This window comes from Myotis myotis, unplaced genomic scaffold (genome assembly GCF_014108235.1).
Source record: "Myotis myotis isolate mMyoMyo1 unplaced genomic scaffold, mMyoMyo1.p scaffold_m19_p_3, whole genome shotgun sequence".
In the NCBI taxonomy this organism is placed as follows: domain Eukaryota; kingdom Metazoa; phylum Chordata; class Mammalia; order Chiroptera; family Vespertilionidae; genus Myotis; species Myotis myotis.
In genome coordinates, this window is record NW_023416335.1 from 122,695,545 (window position 1) to 122,714,636 (window position 19,092).

The 19,092-nt window shown below is 42.3% G+C and overlaps 1 protein-coding gene across 2 annotated transcripts in view; it reads right to left on the reverse strand.

The window, feature by feature from the left end:
• Nucleotides 1-16,104, reverse strand: part of PARP11 (poly(ADP-ribose) polymerase family member 11) — a 53,202-nt gene extending 37,098 nt beyond the window's left edge. For both annotated transcript variants that reach the window (XM_036300873.1, XM_036300872.1), the window contains exon 1: nucleotides 15,885-16,104. Coding sequence is in view for 1 of the 2 variants with exons in the window: in XM_036300872.1 (XP_036156765.1) it covers nucleotides 15,885-15,902 (18 nt within the window). In the remaining variant the exon portion in view is untranslated. The remainder of the gene's footprint in view (nucleotides 1-15,884) is intronic.
• Between the last annotated feature and the right edge of the window lie 2,988 nt (nucleotides 16,105-19,092).

Consider the following 19,092-nt stretch of genomic DNA (forward strand, 5'->3'; position numbering starts at 1 on the left):
CCTTAGCGCTGCTGAGGAGGCAGGAGAGGCTCCCACCACCACTGCTGTACTGGCAGCCATCAGCCTGGCTTGTGGCTGAGCAGAGCTCCTCCCATGTGAGAGCGCCGACCACCAGAGGGCAGCTCCTGCATTGAGCGTCTGCCCCCTGGTGGACAGTGTGTGTCATAGTGACCAGTCATTCCCAGTCATTCTGCTGTTAGGGTCAGTTTGCATATTACCCTGTTACTATATAGGATAGAGGCCTGGTGCATGGGTGGGGGCCAGCTGGTTTGCCCTGAAGGGTGTCCCGGATCAGGGTGGGAGTCCTGCTTGGCTGCCTGGCCAGCCTGGATGAGGAGATGATGGCTGTTTGCAGCTGGTCACACACCCTTCAGGGTGGGGGTCCCCACTGGGGAGCCTGGCCAACCTGGATGAGGGGATGATGGCTGTTTGCAGCTGGTCACACCCCCTTCAGGGCGGGGGTCCCCACTGGGGTGTCTGGCCAGTCTGGGTGAGGGACTGAGGGCCGTTTTCAGGCTGGCAGATGACTGAAGCTCCCAACCTCTCCTTTTTTTCTTTTCTTTTTTTATTCTGAGATTTATTTACCTTCTATGGCTGTCACTGGAGCTGAGAGCCAGCTTTAGCTCTGAGGCTCAGCTCCAGCTCTGAGACCTCGGCTGCTGAAAGCAGGTATCTGGGCTTTGTTTAGCTTCTATAATTGAAACACTCTTGCAACTCCAGCTCTGAGATCCCGGCTGGCTGAAAGCAGGTTTCTGGGGATTGTTTAGCTTCTATAATTGCAACATAGTTGTTTAGAGTGCAGCTCAGAGCTGGGCGGCGGCAGGTGAGGAACCTTGGCTTCCTCCATCACTGGAGCAAGCAAAACTCCTGTTCGCTTCAGCTGCCTGGCTGCCAGCCACCATCTTGGTTGGCAGTTAATTTGCATATCACCCTGAGTAGCCAATGGGAAGTGTGTCGGAGGTACAATTAATTACCATGTTTGTCTATTATTAGATAGGATGTTAATAGAATACTAGAGGTCAGGTGCATGAAATTCATTCACGGGTGCGGTCCCTAGGCCTGGCTGGTGATCAAAGCGTGAGCATCTGACATGGAAGGTCAGGTCCCAGCTGACCTCTAGACCCCGGGAAGCACCTGGGCCCCTAGCCACTGTGCGCCCCCTCTGCCTGAGTCATTGGGCCCCTGCCCAGCTCCCTCAGTGCCTGGGAGCCAGGCAGCAGCCCCGCTCCCTGCTGCCCTCGCTGGTTGCTGTCTGTGGGGCAATTGGTGGGGCAATCAGGCCCCCGCCCAGTTCCGTCAGCATCTGGGAGCCGGGCAGCGGCCCCACTCCCTGCCACTGGTCACCGTCTGCAGGGCGATTGGCAGGGCGATCGGACCCCCACCTGGCTCCCTCAGTGCCTGGGAGCCAGGCAGTGGCCCCACCCCCCACTGCCGTTGCTAGTCGCCATCAATGGGGTGATGGGCAGGGCGACTGGGCCACCTGGCACCACCCCTCACCTGCTCCACCATCCTGCCGCAGTCCCTCTCTCATCAGGACCCATTGGGGCTGGCAGCACCTCCACTGCCAGTGCCGCGTCACCAACGCCCATGTTCCGTGCCGCCCCCTGGTGGTCAGCGCATGTCATAGTGAGCAGTCGAACTCCCAGTCAAGGGGACAATTTGCATATTAGGCTTTTATTATATAGGATGTAGTGATATTACCTCTCTCATTCTTTCCCTCCCTCCCTTCCTTTCTTTTTTTTGTTAATCTTCACCTGAGAATATTTTCTCCATTGATTTTTAGAGAGAGTGGAAGGGAGGGAAGGGGAGAGAGACAGAGGGAAACATCAATGTGAGTGAGACACATCGAATGGTTGTCTCCTACATGTGCCAACCAGGGCCGAAGATTGAACCCAACCCAGGTACATGCCCTTCGGTGAGTGGGCCAACACTCTAAACACTGAGAAACACCAGCCCGAGCTCATTCCTTTTTAAAAATAAATTTTATTTATTGACTTGTGAGAGAGAGGAAGAGAGTGAGAGAGGAAAGGAGGAAGGAAGAGAGTGAAAGAGGGAGGGAGGAAAGGGGGAAGGAAGGGAAAGAGGGAAAAAGAGAGAAAAACATTGATTTGCTGTTCCATTTATTCATGCATTCAATGGTTGCTTCTTGTATGTGCCCTGACCAGGCATTGAAACTGCAACTTGGAATATTGAGACGACGCTCTAAACCAACTGAGCTACCTGGCCAGAGTCACCTATCTCATTCTTAATATTGGTAATTTGTATTCTTTTTTCTCCTGATCTCTCTGGTTTATCAAGAGTACTGATGTTCCCGCAAAAAAGTGCTTTTGGTTTTATTGATTTTCTCTGTTATTTTTTCATAATAATTTCCACTCTAAACTTTATTTTCTAGCTCCTGCCTGAGTTTAATTTTCTCTTCTTTTTTTACTTTCTTTTTTAAAAAAATATATTTTATTGATTTTTTACAGAGGGAAGGGAGAGGGATAGAGAGCTAGAAACATCGATGAGAGAGAAACATCGATCAGCTGCCTCTTGCACACCCCCTACTGGGGATGTGCCCACAACCAAAGTACATGCCCTTGACTGAAATCAAACCTGGGACCCTTTAGTCCGCAGGCTGATGCTCTATCCACTGAGCCAAACCGGTTAGGGCTTTTTTTCCTTTCTTAAGGAAGAAGCTGTAATCATTGATTTGTGACACGTTTTCTTTTTCAATGTAGGCATTAGTTTAGCTATAAATTTCAAGTACTGTTTTAGAAGCATAGCACAAATTTTATATGTTGTTTCATACTATTTCCCTTTTTTATTTCTTTGACCAGTGGGTTACTTTAAAGTGTTTTATTTATTTACCAAATCTTGGGAATTTTACAGGTCTTTCTTCTATTGATTTCTAATTTAATTCCATTTTGGTCAGATAGTACACTTTATGATTTGGTTCCTTTTAAACTTTCTGAGACTTGTTTTATGGCCCAGAATATGGACTATCTTATTAAATGCTCTCTGCGTAGTTGAAAAAAAGGTGTATTTAGCTGTTGTTGGGTTGTAATGGTTTATAAGTGTCAATTCAGTCAAGTTCGTCAATATTGTTGCTATTAGTGTAATAGTTTGCTATATCCTTGCTCATTTCTATCTACTTATTTTATCAATTATAGAGAATTTACATCTCCAACATAATGAAATTAGTCTATTGCTTCTTACAGTTCTATTAGTTTTACTTCATGAATTTTGAAACTCTATTATTAGGTGTGTAAATGTTTAGGATTGTTACTAATTCACTGGCCTCTTTATCATTAGGAAGTGGTGTTCATTACCCCAAAATCATTACATCTGAAATCTACTTTAACACTAATATACCACTGAAGCCTTCTCTTGACTAATGTTAGCACTGTACATCTCCTTCCATTTACTTTTCTCCTATTTTGTCTTTATATTCAAAGTGTGCTTCTTGGCCACAACTTATAGTTGGGCATTGCTTTTTAATCCAGTCTAACACTCTGCCTTCTAATTGGGGTGTTTAGAACATTTATTATGGTATAATTATTATTATTTTTTTTTGTAATACTTTAAACAATAAAATAAAAATAAATAAAAATCTTTTAATTTTTGCCGCATCATGGGGGAATTCTTTTTTCCTCTCATTTTGATTTCTGCTGATACTGTGCTATAGATAATAGTTAAAGGCATATTGAACTTCACATTCAGAAGGCTGCTGTGGTTTCTTTCTTTTTCTTTTTCTTTTTTTTTTTATAACCAAGTCAATTAAGTAATAACAATTGAAGTTCAGAGTTTAATTGAGGGCTGAACAAGCAGCCAATGACCATTAACCTGAAGCGGTCATGAATTCCCTTGGAAACCGCCCTGGTTAAAAGCATTTCTAGAATAACCAGCATTGTAAGAATTGTGTGTCATTTTTTTTATTATTATTAGTTAAGGTATTACAAATGTGTCCTCATCCCCCCCCATTAACCCCCAACCCCCCCCCCCCCCACACGCAAACTCATGCTCCCATCCCCCTGTTGTCCATGTCCATTGGTTTGGCTTATATACATGTATACAAGTCCTTCGGTTGATCTCTTCCCCTTACCCCGGCCCTCCCCTACTTTCCTTCTGGGGATTGATAGCCTGATCACTGTTTCTCAGTCTTTGGGTCTGTCCCTTTTCATCAGTCTATGTTGTTCTCTATAATCCACAAATGAGTGAGATCATGTGATATTTATCTTTCTCTGACTGGCTTATTTCACTTAGCATAATGCTCTCCAGTTCCATCCATGCTGTTGCAAAAGGCAAGAGTTCCTTTTATTTTACCGCAGCATAGTATTCCATTGTGTATATGTATATGGTATAATTATTGATATGGTTAGGTTTATCATCTTGCTTTTTGCTTTTTATAAGATAAATGGCTCAATTTTTTTTTTAAGTAGACACTTCACCAAAGAAAATACAGTGGAGCAAAAGCAGGTTTACAGTTGTGAGTATGCAAAACACAGAGTTTATTCTTGTATTATTATTTATTATTGTATTATTTTCCATACAAACAACTGTAAACTTACTTTTGCCCCACCCTGTATATATAGTATGTAATGAGGTAGAAGTACTCAACATTGCTTTGTTCTGCCTATCAGTGAGAACTCACTGTGGGGAATGACAGTTTTCATTTAGACACTATTTTTGTGCGCTGTGTGACACAGGCTGAAAAAGGTACAACACATTCAAAACTGTCTGAGCACAAGCTACACAAATAGCAAAAAAGGTGTTCTATTACTAAAAGATGTTACAAACGTGGAACAGTTAAAAGTATATAATATGCTCCTAATTGTAACTGTGTGTTGAAGGAAATAATGAAAATTAGTGTCAGCACACTCAGAGTATGTGCTCTCAGAAGCTCTAAGAAAAAATGGCAGAGTTTGCAAAATTACTCTTCCTACTCAAGTTTACTGGCTGTCAAAGGAAAAAAGGTGCTGACAAGTTTCTGAAAGGAGGAAGAAGACAAAAACATTTCTTCATGATGCTAATAATACCAATAAAATCTTTCTTGATTTCTAGAGGCCTGCTTAAATATCGCTGACATATATTCAGCATCCTAAATAACCTGAACCTACTACTTCAAGGTCAAAATACCCCAATTTTTAATGCTGATTAATAGATACCAGATTTTTCAAGGTCACCAAACAGCTCAACTGCTAGAGCATGATTTCTTTCCAGAATCGGATGGTTTTTTTTTACTCACCAGAGAATGAGACTGACTTTATTATTATCATTGTAAGTATATATAGAACACAGCCACCTGTTATAACAAAACATGAACATTTTCCAGAGACTAAAATAATCAAAGAATGACTAAGAATATCTTTCCTCCTTTCTTACAAACATTCAGGCTGGCTGAAACCTTATTTAATATTATAAGCGTGTCGTCCTTTCAAAAGAGGACATTCAGAAAGCCAAGAGACATATGAAAACATGCTCAAAGTCACTAATCATCCGAGAGATGCAAATCAAAACAACAATGAGGTACCATCTCACACCTGTCAGACTGGCTATCATCAACAAATCAACAAACAACAAGTGCTGGAGAGGATGTGGAGAAAAAGGAACACTTGTGCACTGCTGGTGGGAATGCAGACTGGTGCAGCCACTATGGAAGACAGTATGGAGTTTCCTTAAAAAACTGAAAATGGAACTCCCATTTGACCCTGTGATCCCACTTCTAGGAATATATCCCAAGAAACCAGAAACACCCATCAGAAAGGATATATGCATCCCTATGTTCATAGCAGCACAATTCACCATAGCTAAGATCTGGAAACAGCCTAAGTGCCCATCAGTAGATGAATGGATTAGAAAACTGTGGTACATCTACATGATGGAATACTATGCTGCTCTAAAAAGGAAGGAACTCTTACCATTTGCAACGTCATGGATGGAACTGGAGTGCATTATGCTAAGTGAAATAAGCCAGTCAATGAAGGAAAAATACCACATGATCTCACTCATTCATGGATAATAGAGACCATTATAAACTTTTGAACAATAATAGATACAGAGGCAGAGCTGCCTCGAACAGATTGTCAAACTGCAGCAGGAAGGCCGGGGAGGGTTGCGGGGCAGGAGGTAGGGGGGTAAGAGATCAACTAAAGGACTTGTATGCATGCATATAAGCATAACCAATGGACATAAGACACTGGGGGATAGGGGAGGCTAGGGGACTGTCTAGGGCGGGGGGATAAAATGGACACATATGTAATACCCTTTGTAATACTTTAAGCAATAAAAAAATAAATAAATAAAAAAATAAAATACTAAAAAAAAAAAAAATATTATAAGCGTGTCGATTTGGCAACTCATAGAGCACTAGGAATGGTCTTCAGGGAGAAATCTTCCCATAATTTCTCAGTCTGTATTTGATCTTGATATTCTATAACATCTGACATCCAGCAAATACCAGTTGCAAATCTTGACAATCTCTGATTATAGCATGAGGTCTCCTAATTTAGTAGAAATATTGGGTTAAAAAAAAATCAAACTGCTGGGCCTAATCTATATTTCAAGCTAGTTGCACACTTTGTAAGAGGCTACAAAAAATATCACCTTTTTCAATGATAATACAAACATCATTAATTTTTAAAATACTGCTTTACCGTTTAAACCAGAGGTCTGAAAGAGTGCAGAAAGTGTGACAAACACTGTCCTAGGGGTCTCAGTTACTCTCATGATTGCAAAAGCCATCTCTAAAGGCTGAGACCCAAACTGCACTTCTACCCTAGCCTCTTCCTCTGCTGCCAGACTCACCTGTCCAATTGCCTCTCTGACGTTATTACTTGAACGCCTCATAGGCACATTAAACCTATAATAGGCTCCAAACTTTTTATCTCTACCATCTCTCCCCTTTTTCCAATCACCCCATCTCAATGAAAATATTTCCTTCTTGGTGGCCTGTGCCAGGAAGCTAACACTCACCAAAGTGCAGCTTGAACTGATTCACTTTGTTCTCTCTCCACTTCCACCTACCTAGTCCAAGTACCTTCATCTCCACCCAGGACTATACTATAGCTTCTTAAGTGGTCTTCCAACAGCCTTTCTGATGCACTTCTGTCAAGTTTTCAATTGCTGCTGGAACAAATGACAACAAACATAAGCAACACAAATTTATTTTCTTACAGGTCTGTAGAAACCTGATATGGGACTCAATGGGCTAAATTCCTTTCTGGAAGTTGTACAGGGGAATCTATTTCCTTGGCTTTTCCAGCTACTAGAATCTACCCATATTTCTTGCCTTATGCACGCCCCCCACCACCACCACCAACTTCATTTCCAAAGCCAGCAACCTTGTCTCTTTGCCTCTTCTTCCATAGTTACATCTCCCTCTAACTCACATCTTCTGCCTCCATATTCCACTTGTAAGAACGCTTGTGATTACATTGAGCCAACTTATATTAGTCCAAAATAGCCATCCTATCCTAAGGTCAGCTAGTTAGAGATCTTAATTCCCCTTTGCTGTGTAACCTAACATATTTCCATTTCCAGGGATTAGAATAGAATAGGGAGGCCATTACCCTGCCTACCACTCTCTAATACACAACTCATTTTCTATACAGCAACCAGAATGGTCTTTTTAAAAACAAACATGTTCATGTCACTTCCTATTTAAAATCCTTTAATGGGTTTCAACTCCTTTAAGAATAATCCTAAATGTATGCCACAAAGCCTGGCATGGCCTACTTCCTACCTAACTCCTGGCCTCGTCTCCTGGCTCACTGTGTTCCAGCAACACGTAGCTTCTCTCTTTTCCTCAAACACCAAACTCCCTTCCGCCTCAGGGTTTTTGTGCATACTATTTCTGCTATTGGAATAGCCCTCTTTGCCTCCCATCCCTCCTTTACCTGGGTAACTCTAGTTCAATCCTTCAGATCTCTGTAAAAGTGGCTTTACCTGATCTTCCAGCCTAGCACCAGCTCTTCTCGTTATATATTCCCATGGTACTCTTTTTTCTTTTAGAGCTTCTACAATTGTAGTTAAGTGTTATTTGTGTAACTATTAACTTAATGTCTGCTTCCCTGCACCAGACAGAAAACCCATGAGTGATGGGATCTAGTCTGTTCTGTTCACCACTGTAAACCCTGGGACTTAGAAGTGACTGGCATGTAGTAGATGCTCAATAAACAAATGAGAGCCATCAGACACAATTTCAAAAGCAGGTAACTCTTAGCGAGTAAGCTGCATCAGCACCTCACCATTCTGCTTGAGCATTTTAGGCCCAGTGGGTCACACTGAACATATCATCTCATCCCATTCCTTCCAACCTCTATTGCAAACATGTGCCTTCAGCTTTATCCCAAACTGTTCTCCTCCCTCATACCAAAGACTATCAGACTTATCTCCTTGGCCCTGCCATGCCAATCCTGGGAAGGCCACATTATTTCTCTACTCCTGCTCAGGTGTTATGCCACTAGAAAAAAGTACTAAAAACATGGGTGTTACAAAAACGTCCTGATTTTCTCTAGCTCGGAATCCTTCATCTCTCTGTGACTCCCCTCAGAGGTCCTCTTTTACTTACTTTAAATCTTATATCCTAAGTTAGACTGGAAAGAGTATGTGTTTGGAGCAAGAAAATTCTAAATTTAAAATGTGTCTCTGTCATTATCCAAAAAGTTCACCAAACCTTGACCCTTAGAATTGTCACTAAAAAAGGAGGCTAATAATTTATTAATTCCTACCTCACGGAAGTGTAAGATGACCTAAGTTTGGGCATACTTTGTTTAGCACTGTCCCCAGTCACCAAACACTGGCATGTCACACTGACTCTCAGCTTAGCCGAACTAACTCCAGTGTTAGAAGAATTACAAAGAATGTCAAGAAGATAAAGGTATTAGTATGTGAGCCCCTGATTATATGTTGGTACTAAGAACACATCTGCAGAGACACTAAGTTCTCTATAGACCTTCCATTTCCAGACACATATCCTCCCCCTAGACTAAGGGTATGTCTATAAAATACACCAGCTGACTCAGAAGATATTACATAGATGCTAGTTACCACTGCCCACAACCCCTCCATCCTCATTCTCTAATGAGCCTTTACTCATTAGATACACATCTTCTCCACTTCCCTTCATTTTGTCCAAACTGTACTTGCAATTCTCTTTCACTTCCATGGGCTTTGGTCATTTTGCTTCCTTTGATCTTCCCATATAACTACTTTTATAAGGTGAACACCTAGCTCAAATGCAAACCTTCCTAGTCCCCCCTTTCCCCCCGCCCCACCAGGTACCCTCTGGTATCACTTTCCCCCTAAAGTATATTTATTACAAGACCCCCGAGAGGCAGGCTCTGATTTGATCCACGTTTGTAACCTCCCTCCCCAGTGTTTAGAATGGTGTTTTTTTTATGTACCAGATACATTACTAAATATTTGTTGACTGAGTGAAATAATAAATCATTGACTGAGTGAGTCTGGTTTACACATACTAACTTTGAACTGTCAGGGGGGCCACCAGTACTGTCCATCCCCCAGTTCGAGGGGTCGCGACTACAGGTGCACATTCGGCAGGCGTATTCACCAGAGTTAGAGCTGAAGCCACGGAGCTCAACAAAACAATGTGCTGAGAGGAACAACAACAGAAGGTTAAGGTAGAACATTTCAGGGGTAAAAGAAGGCAGTACAGCTAAGTCAAGATTATAATTCAATGATAAATCATAAAAAGAAGAAATCCAAAGGAGTATAGTCTCAGGAAAGAAAAAAAAAGGAGCTATGGGAAACACCTCTAATGGCATTAATGCTACAGGAAAAAAAAAGAAGAGATTGAAGACGTAAAGGTTGCCACTGTATGTAGTGATTCAAAAGTACTTGGTGACCTCCTAGCAAGTAAGGAGCAGAAAGAAGTAGGGTTGGAGGAGCTGAGGTATGAGTAAGAACGATAAAAAATGTAAGACTATTCTTTCAAGAAGTTTAACAGAAAAAGGAGATAGAATCATAGTGCCAAGGGAGTCTGGAAGCAGCTGTGAATATAAAAGAACAGAGAAAAAGGTGTCTCAGCAGGTAAAGCATGACTCAGGCATACACTGTCCTCACTGCAACCACCACACAACAAAATGGGGTGAAAGAGGACATGGGAGCTGATAGAATTCTACGGCTACTCACCTGAGTGTTCTTAGAAAAATCATTTCTCCCTCCCTTAGCTAACCCATCAGATTATTCTAATAGTACGAGTTAAGAAGTACAAAGGGATTTTAGAGGAGCTTATCACTTTGTATAAAGTAAGGTCGTGGAGAACCAAGATGGCGGCATAAGGTATAGACCTGTGCGTGCTGCCTCCCACAACAACATTGAAACTACCAACTATAAGACAAAACAGCTATCATTCAGAACCATGGGAAAGCTGGCCCAGTGGAAGTTCTACAACTGGAAGCAAAGAAAGAAGTGCATTGAGGCTGAGTAGGAGGTGCAGAGGCGCCAAGAGCAGAGGTACGGAGTCGCGCGCCAGGCGAGCTGCAACTGGATGCACGGTTTTTTTCAATCAGAAGGGGATACAAGCTCTCGAATCCACTGAGCTTGTTTGGGGCAGGATTCTGAGGTCCCAGACCCCTACGGGGAGAGGCAGGACTGCCTTGCAGTGGGTCGGAGAGCGAGGGTGGCTTTCTCGCGGAGCTGCTCACTGGCACTCGGGGATGCGGAGACGCGGAGTCACAGAGAGACGAGGAGTCATGGAGACACCATTGCTGTTTGCTCCGCCCTGGTGATTCTCTGAGACCCTGCCCTACTCAATTTACATCCCCACCCAAGCTGTGCCAGTGGCACAAAAGGAACCACCTGCGCTTTTGCAGCCTAACCCAACAAACTGCAGATTTCAACTCCTCGCACCCATAAGGGACACACTCAAGAAGCAGAATCAGGTTCGGAGGAAGCCAGAGCTGAACCTGGCTGGGCCAGCAACATGGAACCTCTGTACCAGCAAATGCACAAGCAGGTTCACCAGATCCAGTCTTACATGGGACTCCAGTCTTACATGGGACACCGGGAGACGGCAGACAAGCAGTCTGTGCACTTAGTAGAAAACGAAATCCAAGCAAGCATACCAGATATTCAGCCAGCTAGAACGCCTGGAGATTTTGTCCAGCAAGGAGCCTCCCAACAAAAAACAGAATGCCAGACTCTGTGTTGACCAGTTAAAGTATGATGTCCAGCACCTGCAGACTGCTCTCAGAAACTTCCAGCATCGGCGATACGCAAGGGAGCAGCAGGAGAGACAGCGAGAGGAGCTTCTGTCTCGCACCTTCACCCCCAACGTGGGATGCGGCACCCCCTGTGAGGCTGTGACAGCCCCTGTGAGGCTGTGACGGCCCCTGTGAGGCTGCGACGGCCCCTGTGAGGCTGCGACGCCCCCTGTGAGGCTGCGACAGCCCCTGTGAGGCTGTTACGGCCCCTGCGAGGCTGCGATGGCCCCTGCGAGGCTGCGACGCCTCCTATGAGGCTGCATGAGGCTGCGACGGCCCCTATGAGGCTGTGTGAGGCTGCGACAGCCCCTGAGAGGCTGCGACAGCCCCTGAGAAGCCGGTGGAGCAGCGCGGACCGCCCAGACGGCTTCGGCAATGGCCCGCAAACCAGCTGTAGCGTTGCTGTCTCCTCACTTTTGGTAGCGAAATCCTCATTTTAAACATAAGAGGACACATTATTTTAAAAAGCCATTACATGGCTCCGTACCCTTTCTGAGTAGAGTGTGAACAAGTCGTGAGAGACCTTTCCGAACACAGGGACACGTTGCGGATGGAAATAGCTATATTTTCCATGTGTATGACCTTTGACCCAGCAACAAAAAGCGTACACCTATGGATGAGGACAGTGGGGGGGTAAGGGCAGAGGGTGGGGTGGGAACTGGATGGAGGGGAGCTATGGGGGGAAAAAGGGGGAACAACTGTAATAATATGAACAATAAAGATTTATTTTTAAAAAGTAATAAATAAGAACAACTAAAAAAAAAAAGTAAGGTCGTATTATTGTAATAGATAGTTTGTAATCTTGAACAGATGTTTGTTGTTTTTCATTTTTACTCAGTGTGACAGAGAGTAGCTGAAACTCCCCCATATGTGATACTGGTCTAATTATTTCAATCCCAGCAAAGAGGGTAAGACAATGAATGACAAGGAGACAGAGAAAGGCAGGATAAAGTCAAGGTGTGTAGATGGCAACCCTTCCATCTTCTTTCTAGAGATTTTGCCATTTCCCTAAATGAGGACATTAGTCAAAGGCTACCTTCACCAGGTGGGTGGAGAACTACCAGGAGCTCATATCAGAACTGAGTGTGCCGGCTGCTTCTGTCAACCTGGGCTGCCTTGGCAGGGACACGATGTTTACCTCCAGGTGCCTGGTCAGTGGCAGGCTTCGGTAGAATCACCACTGACCTCATGACTTCCTTGAGAAATAAAACTGTGTACTTAAATAAAGCTTTTGTAGCTCCTTGGTTATCTTGTTTTGGGGTTTTCCCACAAGAAAAGGCTGCAAGACCAGGGGTAATTTTCCACACTCAAGTCATATCATGGAAACTTTCCACCTAAAAGGGCTGCTGCCTCTGAACATTACTATGGCCAGGGTCAGTGTACACATGGCCGGTAGTTTCATTGTAAACATCTATGCCACAAGCATTTTTGCAGCACAACTAATTAACCAGAGAAAATTTCACTGGAAAAGATTAAAAACAAAACAAAATATAAAAGATACATTACAAAAGGACATAATGAAAATGAAAAATTAATAACAAAATTAAAGGCTTTATTGCAAAAAAGGAAAATACGTTGTCTTTGAAGTCTTTTGTTCATAGTGCACTTTGCTTGCTTGTTGATTTGTCTCCTCATTCAGCACTGCACTTCTTTTATCACTAAAATCTCCTCCTTCTTTAAGAGAGGTATCAATTTCCAACTAGAGAATTAATGATGCTCTTAAAGACTGTTATGAATTAGTAGCCACCTCTTTTATGTTTGCCATAGCTTGGTAAACTTGGTTTTCATAGGTGGAGGGATGACTGTGCTCATGGGAAAATATGAAATAACTGACAAGTTATAATTTTCTAGTATGGTAGGCAACTTGGCTAAGATTTATATAATATAAAAATAGAAGAACTGTGAGGACTTTGTAATTAGAGTATAGTATGCAATCTGGCTAAGCTCTACATAATATAAAAATGGGAGTGCTACAAAAACTATGTTAATGGAGAAATGAAACCAAACTGACAACTAGCTTAAATATTTGTCTGCTGGAGGTAGATGATTCATCAATGAAGAAATGAAACCAAACTGTCAACTATTTTATCTTTTATGGTGAAACTGCCTTACTACCAATTAGCTGTGTGGTGAAAATGTTTGCTGTGAACTGCCTATAACAAAAATGCCTGAGGCGAAGATGTTTACAGTGAAACTATCCATAACCCAGGGTATATTTCCTCACAGCTTCACCCAGAAGGTGTATTTGCAGATCACAGGTGGCATAGTGAAGTCATGGATACTAACAAAACACACGGGGAGAAACTAGGCATAAGTGTTCAATTAAGTCAATTCCCTTTCTTCATATAGTAGAATTTATTCTCTCATTCAATGGAAAGAAATAATAAACTGTGATTTAAACTGATGGGTAATGCAAAAGCATTTGCATTTAAGATCATTGTGTTTTTAAAAACCTTCCCAATTGTTTGGCTTAGAGTAACATTAATTTCATCCCATAAGCACAGCTGGAATATCCAGATGCCTCTTCTATTAAAAGACACTAATGAATTACTAGAGAAATCCACATGCAGAATGTTGACTATATTTTTAAAAACTAAACTGCCTTTGTTGTCAGCATTCATATGGTTATAGGAAGAAAAACAGCATCAGTAAGTAAGCAAACCCGGTAGCATTAAGGAATATTATGATGGCATACAAGGGGTACAATGCAGAAGGTCAGTACTTTTGACAAAAATCAGTCTACTCTACTGAAATCAAGCAAAATTGTTAGGGTGATTTCAGAGAAAACAGCATTTCTTACAAAGAAATGAGATAATGATATAACAAACCACATAAATGAGACACTCATTGATGCCTTTATAACCCTCACAAACATACAAATGACCCAATAGCAAATGCTGATGTATATGTGATGGAGGAGGGAGAGTACTGGGAGCAAAGGACTCTCTCTAGCACAAACACCTTTATTAATTCAACAAATACTTATTGAGTGCCTACAAAGTGTGCCAGGCTCCATTCTCTAGACTGACGATACCATAATAAACAAAACAGACAAAACTCCCTGCCCATAGAGAGCTTAGTGAAGGATTTAAAACATGTGACTTTGAGCAAGGCATGTATTTGGGTGACTAAAAGGTTTGTTACAGAGGAATCAAGACAAGGAAGACTGCCAATACAAACTGAACGAACACACACACAAACAAACACACACACACACACACACACACACACACACACGATACAAAATGAAGACTGTTGACAGGAAACTGAATATATAGAGAGAGCACATTCTCGTATTTCTAAATTATTTTTGCTAAAACCAAATACCAGCAACTACTTTCTCTGATGTAGCCTAGAATAGAGGGCTATGAGTATGAACCAAAAATAAATAAATAAATCTCAGATGACCACTGTTACATGATGAACTGGGATAGAACCACAGTGAGCAACCAAAAAACGCATACTAACAGGCTAGTTTCTGTTGAATAAAAATTTTAAAAATTAATAAATTAGCCTGGCTGATGTGGCTCAGTGGTTGAGCATCCAACCATGAGCCAAGAGGTCACTAGTTCCATACCCAGTCAGGGCACATGCCCGGTTGTGGGCTCAATCCCTGGTAGGGGGTGTGCAGGAGGCAGCGATCTGTTTCTCCCTTATCGATGTTTCTATCTTTCTACCCCTCTCCCTTCCTCTCTCTAAAATCAATAAAAACATATTTTTAAAAATCTAGCTGAATTAACTGATAAACTCTCCAATTTATCTGGAAATAAATTCTGGAAATGAAAGGAAAGTATTTATTACATAAAATAAGTTTTTGAAAGTATGGAAACAGGGTTATAAAGTAAATTTAGGCAGATATCTCTGCATATGGAGTAGTTTCACATATTTAGTCCAACAATTTGTTGAAATGTGATTCTACCATTTTCCCTGTCAACTCATAAGGCATAAACAGTGTACATTTGCCATGTTACTAAGTAATTTCAACTCTAACAAGAGATCAATGGAATATTCTTGGCAAAGAGATTGCACTCTTTGAGGGCTGCACATTAAATAAATGTATAAAAGCAAAACAGACAAAAATACATGCAGGCATAATGCATATACCAGAATCAAACGAGGGAGACAAAACTTGCTGCTGAAACATTCCAGGTCATCACTTCTATCCACTGAAAAAGAAATATCTAAGAACTTCACAATCAAGAGGCTTAGAACATATCCTCGGTCCCCAAGTTTTAAATGACTGTTCACCAAGAAGGGAAGCAGTGACAGTTCCTTCCAGGCCCATTCAAGACCCGAGGGTCGAATCCCCCAGCTTTAGGTAAGTGGGACTGGCAAGTACACCTAAGGCAAAGGCTGAGTAACAGGTCCGAAGCCCAATGACTCCAATTAGAAAGCAAAACTGAGTTTCAAAGGATGAAGGGAGGAAAGCGGAGAAACCACAGCAAGCAAAATAAGCAACTAACGGGAAAGCATTTCCACGCTGGAGACCCCACCAGGCCATTTCCACCCCTCAAAGGCAGTGCTGGGGAAGCCGCAAGGGCCAGGATCTTTGAGCTCCGGAACTCAAGATCCAGCCTGAAGCGGGTGAGGGGGAGCAGTTCCCGGAAACCCCCTCCCGCCCCCTCTCTCCCACCAACCCCGCCCATTGGGTCCGCCCCGTCCCGCCCGGCTACTCACCGGATTCGCTTCCCACATAACGGTGGCGAAATCGAGCGGAGAGAGCCTGGGGGAAGGGGCTTGCCGCGGGCCGGGTGTTGGCTTTTTTCCAAGGGTGCCCGGGACTGAAGGGATGGAGAGGCAACCTTCCAGCAGGCCTTCTTTCTCCCCCTCTGTGTCACAAGCCAGCGTCTTCGGACCACCGAATCTCCCGACTTCCGCCCGGAGCGCTGACCCTGCCCCGCCCCCGGAAGCCGCCCCGCCCCTATCGCTCCCTTCCGAGCTCGGCAAGCTGATGGTAATGCGAGGAGCTGGGAAGTGTCTGGATTATAATGAAGTTTAAAGGGCTTCTAGTGCTAAATCACCATGGCAACATCCCCATCAAGAGATCCTCGGGCCACGGTTGGTTGTATTTTCTCCGATAGTTATTGGTCGCCGTATGCTGAGTGTAGTGGCCGAGAGCCACACAGGCCTGGGAATGGATCCCAATGCAAGCAGTGGCATTTGGGACAGGCTTCACAACCTGACTCCGTTTCCTCATCTTCAGAATGGAGATGATAATAGCATCTACCTAAGGGCGTAGTGATATCATTTAAAGTACCTAGCATGGTATATGACATACAGCAAGAGCTCAAGGGATGTTGTTTGCCCCACACTGTGCTGGGCTGTCGAGTGAACAAGATTGACCTCATGGAGCTTAGATTAGAATCTAAAGGAAAAAAAAAAAATAAGTAATTTAGATCAATAAGAAGGTGCAGTATGGTTTATAGGTAGCATGGCAAGTACAGGGTTCTATGAGAGCAAGCTTACCTAGGATAGGTGTCCGCTCCCCTCCCCACAAGAAGTTTAAGGATGTACTCCTGTTGAAGTAACCTGGGTAAAGAGCTAAGAGAGGGGAAGAATTTTCTAGTCAAAAAGTAGACTCTACCTATTGGAAATGAAAAAGAAACAATTTGCTATTGATCCTGGGCTTTTCTATACCTTCACACATTAAAAAAATAAAGAATACCTACAGATTTAAAACATGGCAATATTTTAACTTAATATGATGTGGATATTCTTTATTACAATACATGTAAATCTACTTCATCATTTTAAAATCATCATTTTAAAGACTCCTGGCATTCCATAGTTTGTATGTGCTACACATCTGTTGTGACAGACATTTAAGTAGTTTTCAATTTTTCACTATTTCAAAAAATGCAGCAATAAACATTCTTGTACTGACATTTCTGTACATTTATCCATGTACCTCCATGTAATTAGTTCTAAGAAATGGAATTGTTCAATAAGAAATTATGAAAATTTCAAATTCTGATACATATTGCCAAACTACACTCAAAAATAGTATGTAAATTTGCGATCTCTAATTTATACTTCTAAATGGATTGAGGTAGGGATCTTCACTTTGCTTCTTTTCACTTTACTTTTTGCCAAATGGTTAACCAGTTGCCCCAATATCACTTATTAAGTAATCTACTCTTTCTCCACTACTTTAAAGTGCCACCATTAACTAAAACTAAACTTGTGGGTATGTATTTTTGAACATTCTCATCTATTCTATTAGCTATGTGCTAATTCCTATGCTATGCCATACTTATTATAACTTTGTAATATATTCCCTCTCTCATAAAGCAAGTCCCCCCTTTATTTAAAATTTTCAAAATCCTGAGTCTTCTTATTCAGGAACACATCTCATGTATATAGGTCTTTTATATCTTCACACACAAAAATTCACGTAGATTTGCACAATTCTTGTGAAGTTTGTTTTTAGATATTTTATAGTCTTTGTTGTTATTATGAATGAGGAAAACTACTGTTTTTATGTAATCTTGTATCCTACCACCTGTGCAAATGTCTTATTAGTCCTAGTAGCTTTGTCAGCTGATGTCTCTGAATTTTTATGTCAATGATAATATTGAGGCAAGATAGTAAAAAGCTAGAAAAATTCCTTGGCAAGTGGAATAGGAAAACTGAGACAGATATTTAAATGGCCAAGCAGTTTATAGCCATCTAGTAAGTCCTATCTTCCCTAAATCAAGGACACTTAAGAATAAATGGTTTAGCCCTGGCTGGTAAAGCTCACTTGGTTCGGTGTCATCTCATGCACCCAAAGGTTGCCAGTTCGATTCCTGTTCAGGCCACATGCCCAGGTTGTGGGCTCAATCCCTGGTGGGAGGCATGCAGGAGGCAGTTGCTCAATGTTTCATTCTCACATAGATGTTTATCTCTCCCTCTCCCTCTCCCTCTCCCTCTCCCTCTCTCTCTCTCTAAAAAAAAAAAAAAAAAAAAAAAAAAAAAAAAAAAAAAATTTAAAGTACAAATGGTTTACACTTCTCCTCCCTAACCAGAGGTTAAATAGCTCAAATCACCCTACTTAGGGAGATAGAGTGGTGCCGTTTGTGCCAATCACACCCAAGGACAGGTGAAGTTAATGGAATAAATTTCATTTTAGCACATGAGCATAAAACTGATGAATATTCTATTGAGATCCTCCCCTAAGACCTTCCCATAAACTCCCAGCTTTTAAAAACCCTCAAAACAAAGCTCCCACCATGTGTTCTCCCTCCAGGGATCATGCCCTCACCCTTCTCCTTCTTCATGCCCCACAGGTGTGCATCTCCTAAACTCTAAGGGACCCCATGAGACTTGCAACCAGCAATAGACAGCAGCAGCTCATCCTGGGCTAACCCCCTGGACCTGTCCCCAATGTCCCCTTTTCCCTAACTTCTCAGTAAGCCAGAGCAGCCCTGCCTTGGCTGATTTCTTTCCTATAACATTTCCAGAGGCCAAAGCAGCCCCATCTAGGTCTCTCCTGTTGCTTCTTCTATGCTAGGCCCTTCTTTGTCTCACTGCCCCCAGCTTTAATAAACATACCCTCAAAATCACTTGGATTTGTGTTGTGAAATCTTTCCTGCATCAAGGCTGGTGTAATCCTGCCCCACACACTACCAGCCAGCCCTAGGCAGACCTGCTCATGGCCATCCCCTTTCCAGTAACAATATCACCTACAAAGAATGCAGTTTTCTATCTTCCTATTGCATTGGCCAAAACCTCAGAAAAGTTTTGAAGAATACAGGAAAAGATAAATAAACTTTCTCATAAACTCTATTACTATATTCATTTTTACTGACTTATTAATATAATGAAATATATACTAGTAGATTTCCTAATATTGAGCCCATCCTTTTATTCTTGAAATAAACTTTGTTTCATTGTGTATTCGTTA